This window comes from Camellia sinensis, chromosome 9 (genome assembly GCF_055761805.1).
Source record: "Camellia sinensis isolate YWXY chromosome 9, ASM5576180v1, whole genome shotgun sequence".
In the NCBI taxonomy this organism is placed as follows: domain Eukaryota; kingdom Viridiplantae; phylum Streptophyta; class Magnoliopsida; order Ericales; family Theaceae; genus Camellia; species Camellia sinensis.
The window spans coordinates 28,965,715-28,982,396 of NC_138969.1; the positions used below are offsets into that span (position 1 = coordinate 28,965,715).

General features: G+C 34.5%; 1 protein-coding gene across 2 annotated transcripts; it reads right to left on the reverse strand.

Moving 5' to 3' along the window:
* Positions 1 to 1,884: 1,884 nt before the first annotated feature.
* On the reverse strand, positions 1,885 to 16,307 carry LOC114268586 (dammarenediol II synthase-like). Of its 2 annotated transcripts, XM_082886400.1 has the most exons (19): positions 16,185 to 16,307; positions 13,029 to 13,278; positions 12,520 to 12,708; positions 12,263 to 12,352; positions 11,966 to 12,163; positions 9,125 to 9,209; positions 8,647 to 8,813; positions 8,358 to 8,546; positions 8,153 to 8,266; positions 7,833 to 7,952; positions 7,592 to 7,714; positions 7,348 to 7,446; positions 7,154 to 7,213; positions 3,469 to 3,515; positions 3,240 to 3,383; positions 2,956 to 3,133; positions 2,641 to 2,721; positions 2,447 to 2,530; positions 1,885 to 2,261 (listed from the first exon to the last, which is right to left on the reverse strand). In XM_082886400.1, exons 2-19 carry the CDS (start codon positions 13,236 to 13,238, stop codon positions 2,139 to 2,141), a joined length of 2,301 nt encoding a protein of 766 aa, XP_082742526.1. In that variant the 5' UTR covers positions 13,239 to 13,278; positions 16,185 to 16,307; the 3' UTR covers positions 1,885 to 2,138. The 2 variants fall into 2 exon arrangements, with proteins under 2 accessions (XP_082742526.1, XP_082742527.1); XM_082886401.1 differs by lacking the exons at positions 7,833 to 7,952; positions 16,185 to 16,307 and having other exon boundaries at positions 1,988 to 2,261; positions 13,029 to 13,280.
* Between the last annotated feature and the right edge of the window lie 375 nt (positions 16,308 to 16,682).

The window sequence follows — 16,682 nt, forward strand, 5'->3', positions numbered from 1 at the left end:
CTTCTCCATCACCAAATTCACTGTCGTTGCCGATTTTTTGTTTGGTTGTGGGTTTGTTTTTGATTTGTTGTTTAGTGTTAGTCTTGAGTTGTTTCCTTTTGTTTTTTCTTTTTTTCCTACTATTAGTTTGATGTTTCTAGGTTTGTTTGGTTTCTTAGAGTCCATCTGTGTGGATTTGTTAAGCTTACCCTTTTTGTGGTTGGGATTTATGATTTATCTCGGACATACTCTATCATCAAACTTTTATGATCGGCTTTGCTTCACAGTACAAGCACGAGTTCGAAATGTATGTCTGAATATTTTCATAGCTTTCTTCCTTTGTGCTTCTCGCTTTATTTTCACTTTGTTTGACGTAAGTTTAGGGTTGGATAGACTCTTGTAAGTGTCGTTTGGCTTTCTTGAATGAAATATTTTGTTCCGATTAAAAAAAAATATTATAGCCTTAACTCTAACTCAAATTTGAAAACCATCAACTACCCCACAAAAAACATAATAATAATAATAATAATAATAATAATAATAATAATAATAATAATAATAATAATAATAATAATAAAGAAAATGATATACAAGTTTACTTTTTAGATTTATTTTCTAGATCCAGTGATGTGTAGGGAGATGATTGGTTGATAATTAAAAAATATTTAATTATCAACCAATTATCTTCTTGACACTGAATTTAGAAAGTTGGTCTAACTTTTAGATGTGAATAGCAACCCTCTAATCATAATAATAATAATAATAAATACATAATACAAAAAGATTGGGCTCGGGCAAGCATACCAAGGATCTGATTTCAGCCCGATCCAAATCAATTCGTGGGCTCATGAATTAATATCCTCTCACATTGCCCATATAAATAGATCGGAATTTGAAATCTTCGAACTCTCTTAATGCGAAGTGTGAAATCTCTCTCCCTCTCTCTCTCTCTCTCTCTCTCTGCATCAACAATGGCACTTCCATCTGCATTTCGAGGCTTGAATGACTCTCTCTCCTCCAGGTTCTTCTCCTTTCTCTCTCTAAAACTCTCTCTTTCTCTCTCTAAAACTCTCTCTCTCTCTCTGTCTCTCTCTCTCTCTCTAAAAAGCACTAATTCGATGCGATTACTATTATACTCGCAGGCCGAGAAAGAAGTGCAAATCAGCAAGTGAAATTGATACACGCGATTCCAAGTACAATGACAATCTTCAACAGATCAGGTAAATTTCATCAATCTCATAGCTCTTTTGCTATAAATACAGATAATTTACATAGTGAACTGAATAATTTACGATCTATGAAATCTAAACTTGATACACTCCATTTTAAGTAGGAAAAAAAATTAGTACATCAATGTCATCGCTGAATTAGCGGAGTGGTTTGAACACAATAATTTTTTTTGCCTCCTCTAATGCCATGTCGAATTAGTAGCTTAAGGTGTTAGAGAGAGGATTAAGTTAGTTAATCCTCTACCTTTATAGTTTATACATATGTATGTATAACACATTATACACTAAAATAGACTGGCCAATGGTACTCTGCTGTTGATTTTTGATCCACTTACAAAGTAAAAGTGGAGTCATTGGATGGTTTGGTTGGTAATTTAGGGTGCTGAAATGTGAGGTGGAGGAGTTGGCAGAGTTGGAGATAAAAAGATAATAGGAAAATAAAGATAAAAAGTCCTGGATCTGAACAATCTAACCTACGTCATTGCGAATGATTTTATGTGATAATCAAACATCTTTGCTTTAGATTAAAATTTTGGAAGCATTCTGATTTTTATCTTTTGGATATTAAGAATGAGAGACAAACAAATTGCAACATCTTGGAGATATGATTAGTCTGTTATCTACTTGAAGTTGGATCCTACAATTTTTGAGTCAGTTCTAGTGTTGTAGCTAGTCGTGAAACTGAGAATTGCATTTGCATTAGCTTTTAATCTAAACTTTTAGATACAAAAGAGAATTTGGATAGAAGCTTAGCTTCAAATTATCAAATTAAAGCGCAGTTACAAAAGCAACTTCATAGTCTATTACTTGACAAAACAAAGAGTAGGGAAGTTGTGCTAGTCAAATGTCTTGAACAAACTTAGGATCACGATAGAAACTAGGGCAACAAATTAATGCATATAGACTAGTCCTTATTTTTTTTGTTTTATTTTACTTTTTTCCCATCTGGAGTTTAACACGCTTGCAGTACTCTCCAAGTGCCCACATTGGGAAAATGTTCCTGTATTGTCCATAATGTAGCATACAATTCTTCATGACGACTCCGGTGATTTCCTGTAAGGGTAATTTCCATGGTTAGGAAGTTGTAATCTTTGAAGAACATAACTTTTTGAAATAACAAAACCATAAATTCTAAAAGTACTAACAACTTTGTGAACTCAATTGACTCAACTGTGTCATTTCTTCCAAAATGTATGAACCATTTTGGGACACACAGAAGTGTTTCCAAGGTAAATTACCTGTTGTGGAAAATCACCATCTTCCATCTGTGCATTGATCAATAGCTTTGCTGCTCTATGTAAAGGTGTTGGATCTCTCTCAGCCTAGTAAATAAGAAATGGATAAAAAAAAAACTTTAATATAAGACAATTGTATATAGGTATGCTAACTAACTTATATGCTTCATGATATAACTCTCGAAATTGATACTAACCTGTCCACCATAAATAAGACCCAACATAGCCCATGATGTTTGTACTAGATTTGTTTTGTTTCCTTCCAGTGGTTGATATTTCTTTTTCATGCATAAAAATCATCGAAATGAGTAAAACATAAAACTTTGGAAAAAACAGAGCATTTGGAATAGTTCTATCATTTCTCACATTATTGTTGGGTAGAATTTTTCTTTTTTTTTTTTCTAATATATATATTGTTGTGCCCAGTTTCGAATTGGAACTCATCAACACAGTTTAATTAGGTGTTAGAGCCAAGTCTATAATTGAACACAAAACTTAGTTATGGAAGTTACCATAGAAGGGCATGATTCCAAGCTCTCTCCCCAACCTCCCTCTTCATTTTGTATTGAAAGCAAAAATTCAATGCCTCTACGAACTGCTTGGCTATTGCTATAAGTCTTTCCAGCTGAAACTAACCCTTGCAGCACAAAAAATGTTCCATAGATGAAACAAATTCCCCAATAGCCATACCTGCTCATGTCATTGAACACATCAATTCCAATTGCCACAGCTCTTCATTTTTAATTTTCTTTTTAATGTCTACATATATATAAATTTAGAAGTGAAACTAACTCACCAAGAACCATTGGGAAACTGTCTCCGCTCAAGGAAACCTATTGCTTTTGCCACTGAAATTTCGATTTCTTTCTCTCGATGCGTTGGATGTAAACGTTTGAAGAACAATAGAGCATAGATTATAGATGCAGTGCAGTCCACATGTCTAGACAACCAATTGACCAAGGTTAATATAAGCTATCCATGGTGTGAAAAATATTTTAATGATAATGAACTAAATTAAAACTTACTCCATCTCGACCACAATGTCAGCAAAAACTTCTGAAGGATTGAACATCTACATAAAGAGAAATGTGATAGTAAAAATCATTGTTTCATATTAAATGTTAAAAAGTCGGGTTCCTGTAAACTACGAAGAGGACTTGTTTGGGTGTAAAATGATACAAATTACCAGAGTAGTATCCTGGTGGTTGGTGGCTTACTCCCATGTGGATTGGTGACCACGAGGAGATGAATTCTTCTCTTTGGGGTGGCGTTTGGGGGCATGGGCTACCGACTCCTTGTTATTATACCCTAGGTGACTCGGGTCAAACTATGGTTTAAACCAGTCTTGAGAGAGCATTTGTGTATTCTCTATGTACGATACTCCGCGTTGTTAGCATTAGAATCCTATTCTAGTTGGATTTATCAATCCCTTAGACAAAACCTATTTAATTTATAATTGTTTTGTACTTAGTTTTAGATGTCCAAGTGGATTCAAGTTAGGAAATTTAATTTGATTTCAAAGAAGCAAGATATATCAACATAGAGGTCCAGGCTGCTAAAGGAGCAAGCTAGCATAGCCAAGCTTAAAGACACAGTCAAAGCATCATGTCTCAATTAATTCTATGTATTGCCTTGCAATGCAAAAAGTACTTGAATTGTTTGGTTTTGATTTATGCCAAGTCTCAAAGTACGTGCACACAAATAATTGGTTTAATCAAATTGGTTTATCTAGTGGGGTGTTGGAGTTGATTATGCACTTTGTTAAACGCTCGAGCGAGGAACCCACAAATGATTTATTTTGAGGCAGTTTCAAGGTCATAATTTAATTGGGATTAGTTCTCAAACCATCTTATGGTATCTTCACTAGAAATAGGACCTTAACAAGTGTACCAGAATAAGCTGAAGTACTTTTTGAATACATTGTGCTGAAGGTCATTTAGTCTCCTAGTCTTCTAAATAATTATTCATGTAAAATAAAATGAAGTATATTATTGATTGATTTGTTGATGATACAAGATTGATGTGTTTCTGTATTGTATGTGATACATTCAAAGAGGAATGAACTCTCTCTTTATAGAGAGAAGAATGGTTACATTGGATACCAAAGTGCTCCACTATCACCGAAAGCAAAAAGGAAAGCATAAACCTATACAATTAATAATTATACTAAAGCTAAAGATTCAATTAACAATTTAACAATTATATTAACAGCCCCCCTCAAACTCAAGGAGGATAGGTACTAGCCAACTTGAGTTTGGAGAGAGTAACAAAACAGAAAAATAAGCTGACAATTAAAAATGGGATAGGAGACACTGTATGGTCGTGTCGGACCGTTGTAGCAGACAGTTTACGGGGTCTTCCCGTGGACTGCTCACCCTCTTTCCAGAACTGAACGAGCCCACAAGAGAAATAACTGGTGCGGTGTCCCAGGAACCTCAACCAAACACCACTGGGTTTGCTCCGTTGAACTTTCCGATGCAGTCGGTGGAGCAAAAAATGGCAGTGCAGTCGGATGTGGAGGCCAATCAGTATACTTTGAAGTTATGTGTGGAAAGCATGACGGCGGTCACAAACTTGTCGAACCGGCTGCAGAGTAGGACAAATGAGGTGCAGCAGTTAACCTCCCAGCTGGCTCTGCTCCAACGCATGTATAAGGATGTGCGAGCAGAGATAAGTGTGCTGAAAGCAGAAAATAAGGAGCTGAAGCGGAAGGCCACGGTGATGTTCCGTTTTGGAGGTCCGCCATATGCTGCAGTGGAGGAGCAGGGAGTAGTGATCATGCCTAGTGGAGTGGGAAATACGGAGGCAACACCGGCAAGGGCTGCCCAGGACAGAGGCAAGAAGAAAAGACCGGCGGCAGAGTAGAGAAGAAAATCCTGCCGGTGGATGTGGTTGATTTGTTGCTTTTTTTTTTTTTTTTTTTTTTTTTTTTGGTGGTGTAAAATTGTGATCGGGGTTGAGCCCCTAAGATAAATAAAACAAAGTTGTTGTGCGCTGTATTTTTGGTTTTAGTTTTGTTTGTTGTTGTTGTTGTTGTTTTTTTTTTTTTTTTTTTTTTTTTGGTGAAAAATGGAACACAAGAAAGAGAAGATAAATAAATAAAGGTATGCTATGTTTGTGGTGAGGGAGGCAGTGAGTGAGGTGCAAAAGATGATTAAAAGAAATAAATAAAGAAAGAAAAGAAAAAAAAGAAAATGGGTTTGGACTATGTGCTATGTGCTGCTGTGTGTAATAATTATGATTATTAGTATAAAATAAATAAAAAGGTGCTAGAGAGATGGGGAGGCTCCATGCTGCGTGTGGAGGTCGGCAGGTGTTATTGATTGTTTTGTTTTGTTTTTTTTTTTTTTTTTTTTTTTTTTATATTACGAAAAATAAAATAAAAGAAAGAAAAGGAAAGTGGGGCGTGGATGAGTAGGGATAAGATGTGATAATGAGGACGAAAAATAAAATATAAAAAAAAAGGAAAAGGAAAGTGGGGTGGTGGATGAGTGGGGATAATATTTTATAAGAAGAGAGAGAGAGAGAGGGAGAGGGGAGGTTTCTGTCTTGGAATCAAAGTGTTCTTCTTTGTGGTGGGTCTGTGAAGATGTCCATTTGGTGCTGTGAGACTGCCTCTGTAATGCAGTGTGGTAATTTCACTCGAGAAGCAACAATAGAGGAGAGAGGAGGAGATTGCCGACGATGTGGAGTCGGTGGCGGAGGAGGAAGAGCGAAGACGACATCGGCGACGATGGAGGGACGGCGACCATCGGCGGCGACAGAGAGCACAAATTCCTTTGATATCAGGGAGAGGAACGTCGGGTTGAAGCCTCGGAGGGCGATGTCGTCGACGGTGAGGTAGGGCAGCGGCGGTGGGGAAACGGATGAGGGCGAGGGACCAGAGAAGGGTTTGTCCAGCGGTTCTCCAGAATGGTCCACCGGAGAGCTCGTCTGATGATGGATCGCCCTGGTACAAAGATCACCAAAAATCTGAGTTTGGATTGGAGACTGGTCACTGTAAGGTGTTTATGGAATCAGAGGATGTGGGTCGGACCCTTGACCTCTCAGCCCTTGGATCATACGAAGAGCTTTACAGAAATCTGGCCAACTTGTTGGGCATAGAAAGATCAGGGATGTTGAGCCACGTGCTCTACCGGGATGCTGCCGGTGCCATTAAACACACTGGAGACAAACCCTTCAGGTAAATCATATACAGAAAAATTAATGACAATAACAAGTACACAACCAATATCTTCTGTTAAAGACCGTGTGGAATATTAAACACGGTTCATTTTGGGTTGATGATTGAACTGGTAAGGTCGGGGTCCGGCAGGCGGTGAAGGCAAGGTCGCCGTCCGCCGGAAGGTGAAGATCACCAAGAGCTAACCTATAGCTCTGATACCATGTAAAATAAAATGAAGTATATTATTGATTGATTTGTTGATGATACAAGATTGATGTGTTTCTGTATTGTATGTGATACATTCAAAGAGGAATGAACTCTCTCTTTATAGAGAGAAGAATGGTTACATTGGATACCAAAGTGCTCCACTATCACCGAAAGCAAAAAGGAAAGCATAAACCTATACAATTAATAATTATACTAAAGCTAAAGATTCAATTAACAATTTAACAATTATATTAACAATTCATACATTGGTGGATTTCCAAAGTTTAAAGGGTAAGTAAAAATGATACAAGCTCTTACAATCTATGCTAAGTGTTTACCTGGAAAGCAGTTAGTCGAACTGGTGGCTCCCAAACAGCAAATCCACCACTTTTAGGACTCTACGTGAAGAAAAAGGAGTAAAAAATAAATTAAAAAATATAATATTATTGTCTGAGTCATGTGCCTGCCTCTATGCATTAGAGTTGTAAATGATCTTCATTGTCAAAAATCAAATATAATATGTATGTTGTACCTGTAAGAATAGAAGGCCATTCACTGCATCATATAAATTCTCATTGTTAGCTTTTTCCCCTACAATTTCAGTAGGCATTTGCGAAAATGTTAGTAGACACTGCAAAGAAATGGGAAATTTTGGTTATGACAACTTCAAAATGAACAACTTAATGCATGAGATTCCCGCTAAAGTGGGGTCTGACAACCCCAAATTGCAAATTACCATTGAATTGTTATATAGTTGTAACATAAAGCAAGATTACCTTCAATGATTCAGCTGTGCAGTCCGAGACTCCCCAACCGTGATCTTGATCAGAGAAAGTCCATGCTCCTTTAGTAAAGCAACGATACATGCTCTTGAAATCCCCTGGTGGATTTTTTTGGATCTTCAAATTTGAAGAACATACAATGTTAATGAGTGAAATGAAGTCGTTGCATACATTTTGCGCGCGCACACACAAAAATCATGTTTTTTTTTTTTTTTTTTTGGGGATAAGAAGAAACCTGTGATTCTTTTATGTAAACATGTGCCTTCTTAAGAGAATCCCCATATTCGTCAGCCATATTACTTGCTATAATTGCCTGAGTGGCGAAAGTAGTGTCCCATAATTGGCTACCAAAACTCTGCAATTCAACAAAGTAGTTAACAAAAATATCCTGTTTTCAAATTATAAAGGGCGATTTGGTGTAACGGTAAGGTTTGTCATTTGTGTTTCTAGTGGCGCAGGTTCAACTCACAAAAACCTCTCAGAAAATAGGGTTGAGGTTGCTTATGTCTTAGTAGGAAACTATTGTCGTAAGTTGTAGGTTTTTATGATATAAACCTGCATTTTCATTCCATCTTCAGCCAGCCACAAATAATCAGGAATTCGGGCAAGATGATGCTTGAACTCATCGCCATCAGGGTTCTCCGCCCACCAACACATCATTTGCAAACTCTGTAACAAGAACATATTAGACTTGTTTCACACTTCCAATCTGAAGAGTTTCGAAACCGATAACCCATTTGATTTTGTTTGTGTTACTCACCTTTTCGACACATCCTATGGTAATGTATCTGGTACTCTCTGCTCCATAACGCATGTACTTGACTGTTTTTCGGATGGCTCTCTCTCTTATCTTGTTGAAGGGCCAACAGTTCATGATCGGCTCACTTAGATAATGAAGACCATCCCAAAGGAGATCTTGTATGAAGGTATGATGATAGTAGAGATCCTCCTGCGTTTTACAATTTAGTATATATAGGCTTCATTAGGATTGAACATGTTCAAAAATTCAGTTCCATATCATAATTGCAATAATAGTAGATTTCCCTAACCTTGCAGCAGTCATGGCGCGCTTTATTCCAGTTTATCTCCTCATATGGCTTTGGGTGAATTTCTAGTCTTAATGACTTGACAAGATCGGTGATCGGCCCATGATATTTCCTCCCGTACAGGTATGACATGGGCATGTAAGTCGTGCGACAGTAACACCACATTTTTGCTTAATTTTGTAGAAGAATAGAGTTAGGCTTAGACCGAACAAGAAGATAAAAATTTATTCATTTGATGGCTGGCACCAAATTCAGTCATTTAAACTACCTAATCTTAATTAGTAACCCTGCAAATTATTTAATGTGGAAACTTTGCAACTGGTTTGATCATTTTAATAGGTAATTAAATTGAGAGTTTCAAGTACGAGAATGTAGAATGTTTTACATATTTTCTTCAAGTAAAGGATACTCCTATAACTTTTGTTTAAAACAACGAATACAAAATGATAAAATATAGGAAATAAATTTCCCTTTTAGTCACCTGGATGATAAGGCAAAAATGAAGGGAAAAGCCAGAATTCTGGGGGCAGTGGGTTGCATCCGGCCCATTCATACACTCCCAACACCTGTAGAAAATGGAGAAAAAAACAATTTAAAAACTTGTTTGCATCACCATGTGCAAATTAAAATTCACATTAGATTTTCAGATTCAAATCTAAAAATAATGACTGAAATCGGTTTAGTGATAGAGATATCCACGGTTATATATCACTGGATAGATGTCACTATTATTTTTTACATCCTACATGCATCTGACACAATAAATGCCATGTATACATATAGCATGGTGCAGGTAAAATACTCACTTCTTCTCTCTCTCTCTCCAAAAAACCTCTCTCTTTCTAAACCTCCACCCCGGGTCTCGCTGTTGGCCAGCCGGCCGTCGCCTTTGGCGATGGCGGTCGGCTGGCCTCACCTCTTTCGTGCGTGATCGTGGGTGATGTACTGCAAAGGATGCAGTGCTATGGGGGTGGGAGTTTCCGGCCGTAGAGCTCGAGTAGCAGCATAGCAGATTGGGAGAAATGTCAAGCGTGGGTGATGTACTGCAAAGGGAGCAGTGCTTCGGAGTGGGAGCTCCGGCTGTAGAGCTCGAATAGCAGCACAGCAGATCGGGGCAGTTCCGGCAATGGAGATGTCAGACGTGGGAGAAGGCTGGGGAAAGGAGTTCTTCAGGCGTGGGTGAAGGCTGGTCAGGAGCAGGTCAGCTAAGAGTTCTTTAGGCGTGGGAGAAGGCTGGTCAGGAGCAGGTCTGCAGGCGTGGGTTGTTGGAAAGAGTGTGTTTGGGTGGTGTGGGCTTTGGGAATGATTAGTTTTATTTTAAAAATTTTGTAAGCAGGTGGACGTGGGGAGCAGCTTGGATTTGGGCAGTGTGGTTTGATTTTGCGGGGATTCATGTTTTTTATCTTCTTGTTAAGTCCTTCTTAACTTTTTATTTTTATTTTTTTTAAAAAAAAAAAATTTCGTGAGGCCAAGGGGTTGGTTGTATGAATGCGAGTAGCAGTAGTAGGGGTAACTTGTACTTTCCGAATCTCTCTCGATGCATGTCATCTTCCTGTACCTTTAATTTCATGCTGTTAATGAAATTTTTCTTTGCCGATCAAAAAAAAAAAAAAAAAAAAATGGTGCAGGTAAAAAACTGTGGAACCCATTTGGTGATGTATAGAAATACTTTGTGACCAAAAAAAAAAAAAAAAAATATGTAGAATTAGAATATGTGGTTTAGATTTAAATTGGTAAGCATAATGAATTTGATCCACACACTTAAGATTTGGGTACTTTTGGTATTTTTTTGGCTACGTAACTTTGTTGGGTGATATATAACAATTTCTAAATATTATGAAGGACGAATTACACTAACAGTCCTTAGAGTTTGGGATTTGATTCATTTTGATTCCTGGCTTTTTAATTGTAATACATTTAACCATGAATTTTGAATTTCATTTTAAATAAGGACAATTGAAAATACCATTACTCAATCTCAAGTCAATGTCGTCAATTTGATAAAATATAAGCTAGTTTGGCAAAAATAAATGTCAAAAAAATATTTTAAAATTTTTAAAAATTATTTCTATCCACTAAAGATAAAATTATATAAAAATGATAAATCTTTTACATTTTTTTTTATCAAATTAATTTTTAGTATGTGTTTGAATGATGATCATGTAATGTGGGGTTGTTTTTGTTAATATTTTTGGATGGTTATCATTAGGGCTGCAAATGAACCAAACTGTTTATGAACAAGCTCGGCTCGGCTTGGCTCGGTTCCTTTAGTAAACGAGCCACGCTTGAGCTCGACTATTAAGCTCGTTTAGTAAACAAGTCGAGCTTGAGCTCGCATACGCTCGGCTCGTTTACCTTTATCTAAATTATATAATAAATATATTATTTATATATTAAATAATATATAAAAAATAATATAAATAATATTAAAAAAAATTATTGAGCCGAGCCGAGCCGAGCTCAAGTTTCATTAATGTTAACGAGCCAAACCGAGCTCGAGCTCAATTTCTTATCAAGTCGAGCTCGAGCTCAATAAACGAGCTCGATAAGTAAACGAGCAAAGCTCGAGGTCAACAAATCTCGGCTCGGTTCGGTTCGTTTGCAGCCCTAGTTATCATGTAATAGATAGTTGTATATAAATATTTTTAGATGGTTATCATGTAATGAACGGTTATTAGACTTTTAATGTGTAATTGATATGTTTAATATATGAAATGTTTTTAGTTTTGGATTTTTTGGATTTAATGAATTGGTTTAATAATGATATCAAAGTTGTCGCCATATTTGACTTTTGAAAAATTAAAAACTAATTTAACAAAAATAAATATCGAAAAAATTATTTTTACCTTTTCAAAAGATAAAATTATATAAAAATGATGTGTTTTTAATTTTTTTCACCAATTTAATTTTTAGTTTCTTAGAAATTTTTTCCAAAAATAGATTTTAAAAACCGAACCAAACAGAACTTTATAACTAAAAATGCTTCAGCATTATTCATTAAAAAAAGGCTATTACATTTCAAACTATATACAAGTTAACAACACAAAATAAGTTATATGATGACTTTGCCCTTGAAATATATTTGATTGTCCTTATTTGAAATGAGATTCAAAATTTAGGGTTAAATGTGTCATAATTGAAAAGTCAGGGACCAAAGTGACACAAGTCCCAAACTACAGGGACTGTTAGTGTAATTTATCCTATTATGAATACTATAATTACATGGTATTTTTTGAATCCACATAGGAGCTGAAAAAATGATAATATGTATCTGGTGACAAATATTACTTTCTCTTTACTAATGAGATTGTATTAATTTTACCGATAGATAAGTCTTCCCCCAAGAGGGTATCGCTGTAGCACCGCCATTATCAAGTATCCATTTCTGGGCTTTTGTCATTGCCCCATCTTGTCCACCATCAGGCCCTTCTCCGAGCAAACGTAGAGCAACGTAGCTAAGTGCTGAGCCAATCATGGTGCTGTGACCCTCTATGTAAAATCCCCATCCGCCATCATCATTCTGCATAATACAAACATTTGCCACATTTTAGATTTATAGTTCATTAATGACTTTGATATTGAACATTAAGGTTGTGTTTGGATCTTGAGTAATACATACTTGATGAAGATAGAGATAGCGAACCAACTCCTTTTTGTGTTCCCATGTTAGGATAGTATTAATTGCTCCACTTATATATAGGATAATGATCTGCATTAGTTATATTGCATTACCAACACTTAGGTGAAAATTTGATTAGTAATTCTATATATACATGTGAAACATTGTTCAATTGGTATTGGTTTTGTTGTGTTTTCTGCAAAATGAAAATAGAAAACAGAAAACGAAAACCCAACGAAACAGGGGTGAACGCTTACTAGGGGTGGTGTAAAAAACATCGGTCCTGCATTTTCAGCGGCCCAATGCCCATCTCTTGCTTGTATGGCGCGATTTAACCGAATAGCTTTCCTCAAAGCAATTGTTGCCGCCTCATAGGTCACTTCTTCTTTCTCCCCTAGTCTCACCGGTGGTATGCTTAGGTCGATATTGTTGTTTTCCTTTTTAAGCTATGGATTGAAGATCAAAATACATGTAAAGTTAGTGAACAATTCAAAAACTATGTCACATTCCAGTGCACTGGAGAGAAACCCATCCATTTTTTGGATTTTTTTTACTGGTCTTTAGAATTATTAAAAAATGAAAAGTTGTTAGGTACGATGCAGAGTGATTTGAGAGATCTATGTGTTAATTTGACAAGCAAAAATCATTAAGATACTGTTTGATTTTCTTACAAGTGGGAAACATGACTGTGAACTTGTTGAATGACATGCTTATGCTAGCTGCATATTTATATTTATTTGGTCATGCAATGGTTGTATGTGTTCACCTGCATTCGCATCAAAAGATCAGAACAAGGCAAAGCCCGAGCCCGATCTTTTTTGAATTTCCTTTTATATTCTTCTCGTGCTTCTTCAACTGCTGCTCGCTCTTCTGGTGACCCTGCATCAGGGTCAAACTCCCAAATTTGTCTACCAATATATTTGTTGGTACTAAACAAGTATGGTCCATGACCTTCTGCAACCTTCAGCTTCCACATTTTCTTGTTTTTTCAAGTTCTCAACTCCTTTTTTAGACGTCTGCATTTATATGACATAAATTAGAAAGTACTTGATAAATTTTTATTTTAGATACTTTCCGAATCAGATTATTTTTAGTTTGTTTTAAATCGTTCTCAAATAATCACATACAATGTTTAATGAGCTTTGTTCTATAAGAATTTATAAAATAAAAATATTAATTAGAATTTAGATGGTAGATTTCAATATTCACAATTTAAATTTTAGGGGCCATGTTGTGAAAAATATGACTTTGGATAAGATTATAAAGTTGTGAATTTAGCAATTTTCTTTATGAATTATGGGATTTTATTATTTGACATAGCAAAAAACTCTTTAACAGTAAAAAGAATAGAGAATTTTATATATTTTTATGCCAATTGCACAAAAATATAATAGAAATTGCGGATCAGCGATAGTTTTAGAAAATTATTACAGATTTATAATACAAAAATTTGTTTTTAATTATTAACATGTATAAACTTTGTCAGTTATTTATAATTATATTTCAAAATCACCCTGAATTGCAATTTTCCAAAAATATACAAGCATAGATATAAGAGTGAATTCTATAATTTTGCGGGTACATCCTTGCTTCCCTTGCCTTTGCTTACTTCATTAATGCTGTGAATAAATCTTGTCTTTCATTGCATTGAATCATGAATGACGTGTAAGGTGCTACTTACGTGCCATTATTGAAACAGTGAAATAATAGATATTTTTAATAGATTGCGACAATGCATGAATGATGTTTAAAGGCATCTTATTAGATGACAAGTAAATTTGGTACGAACATTTGATGATCTTGACATTACGTAATTAAGTATTTAAAATGAACACAAAGCAGATAGCTATTGCACATAAGAGAGAGGGGGAGAGATTTTGAAGTTAAAATTCATTGCAAAGAGTGGTGTGTACATAACATTTAGGTCATGTTTGTTTGGGTGGACACGAGCTTGGGATTGGATTAATAGTCCAATAAAATTATTAATCCGATGTTTGGTTAAACAATTGAAATACGGATTAATTATTTTAAACTTGACTATTAGTTAAGATAGGATACATAATCCAACGGATTCGTAGTCCTAAGACTATTAGTCATGGGAATGCTAATCCAGTCCGCCCAAACAAACATGGCCTTAATGAATGTTGATAAGTTTAAAATAATTATTTATGTATAATTATTGAAATGTTATTGTCATTTTGGGGGTTTTTTTTTTGTGTAGTTTTTTTTTTTTTTTGGTTTATTTTTGTTTTTAGTGAATTTTTTAAAAATATTTTAAAAAGTTTTATACTTTTAAATTTTACTTGACGAGACAAACTAGAAAATTAAATATTTGAAAAAACGTTTAGAAAAGATAAACAAGCAAAAAAATAATTTTTTTGATTTATTTTGGCTTTTTAAATTTTTTTTTTGAAATTTTTTATTTTTAGATTCGTTTATATAAGATAGACCAGAAAAGTTTTTAAAAAATTAAAAAAAGTTAACATGATTTTAAAAAAAAAAAATCACTAAAGATAAAAAAAAATTAACTTATTTAAAAGTTCTCAAACATCAAACGTATATCAGATATGCACATATGTGCTAATGCTTTGTTTGTTTTTTTTTTTTTTTTTTTTTTTTTTTGAGAAAAAGTTATAAAGTATTTATATTAAAATAAAAGTTACTATCATACTGAATAAAAGAAAAACAAAAAAGGACTAAAATAAGAAAACATATCGAAACTATAACAATAAAGTACAAAATTTGTTAAAGAATTTGCAACAATATGTGAAAATTACTAATCTACTTAGAGATGTTATTTAAAAAATAAAATATTCATATATATAAAAAAAAAAGCTCTGCCCCTTCGTCACCATTCCTATCGCCATTGTCTTTGTTTTTGTTGTTCAACTCTGTCATTGCATTCTTGTAGATCGGTCACTGTCGAAAGCCAGAGTCGAAGAAGAAGAAGAACGTCCGCAACAATAAGAAAGGAGGATTAAAAGAAGAGGAGACTATTGTGAGTGTTAAAAATTCAAAAATCTATAGTAAAAATTGGGGGAAAAGCTCTTAAACCCACATGAGCCAATATCCATCCTAAGAGTAAAAATTTCAGTTATATAATACATCACTTTAAGAAAAATTATTCTAAAGAATCCGTACTTGACATTTTTCGTGAGAAATTTTATAATAAACATTTTGTTTTTGGTATGCTATATACAAGTTATAATATTGTGGTTTTGGTATTATTTTGCCTCATAATTAAGTTATTTTCAATTATAATCAAAGCAGCACGATAGATTCTTACCAAATTGTCACTCAAGGTGATGTTACAATGGGGTGTACATTGTATAAATTTGATAACCATTTTTCATTATAAAATATCATAACAAAATAACTAAAGTGTTAACTTCATCATTCATAATCTCATGGTGCACACTATAAATTCATTATCCATTACTTTTTTAAGAATGTATGTTGTAGATTTCTCTCACCACTTTAGATATAATTAGAACAAAAATCACATCTAGCTCATAACCAATACATCAATGAGTCGTTAAAAAAAAAACAAAAAAATCCCCAGTCACAATGAGTTATTACTACAGTCAATTAACTCATAATTACAGACTATAGAAGTCATAATTGAGCCTATAACACATTTAAAATGAAATTTTTTCTTTATTGCCCTGATCAAACTTCTCTAATATTCATTATTGCAATTGGAAAAGTCATCAAGGAAAACTATGTGCATGTGTATTTGTGATGCATGAATGATTAGACATATTTATGTTTTATTTGGATCATAGATTTCGATATAAATTTAAAAAGAAAAATGAAATAAATATGAATGATTTATATATATATATATTTCTTCTTTCTAATTTTTTATCTAAATCTATAATTTAAATAAAATGTTAGGATGAATGAGAGGTGAACTGACTACCTCGACTTGTAGAAGTGAAAAGCTTCTTGCTTGCCGCGAGAGAGGGGGGGGGGGGGGGGGGGTGTGGTGTTGAATTACGAAGTAGGAATATCAGAGGAGAGGAGCTTCAAAGGTGGGAATGGTAGAGAAAAGAGAGGGAACACTTTACTTATATAGACTTTTCTCAAACATGTAACACTACCTGGGCTACTTTAGGGGTTGTTTGAAAAATTGACTTTTTGAAAAAGACATAAAACTAAATTATTAATTATCTATACTATATATTAAATAAAATGGAGATTTTTAATCCCAAATCTTGTAGGAGCTTCAATCTCTCAATCTAAATTTCTTAATATTTTTATTTTAAAAAAAATCTTAGCATTTATTAACTTCTCCCAACCCCCAAGTCTTACCATCATAATAACACTTTAATACATTAAGAACAAGTATAAAAAAAATTCTTTGAATCCAACACATATGAATTCCTTGAAAAGTCCCAACACATATGATTATTATCCC

What these genes read in the sequence shown, in the direction of transcription:
- LOC114268586 (XM_082886400.1), bottom strand. Translation starts at nt 13,238, where the DNA reads ATGTGGAAGCTGAAGGTTGCAGAAGGTCATGGACCATACTTGTTTAGT. An exon ending in TGGAATCATGCCCTTCTATG is followed by an intron (nt 2,722 to 2,955) that starts GTAACTTCCATA and finishes TGCATGAAAAAG; the next exon opens with AAATATCAACCACTGGAAGG. An exon ending in ATGGTGATTTTCCACAACAG is followed by an intron (nt 2,262 to 2,446) that starts GTAATTTACCTT and finishes TTACCCTTACAG; the next exon opens with GAAATCACCGGAGTCGTCAT.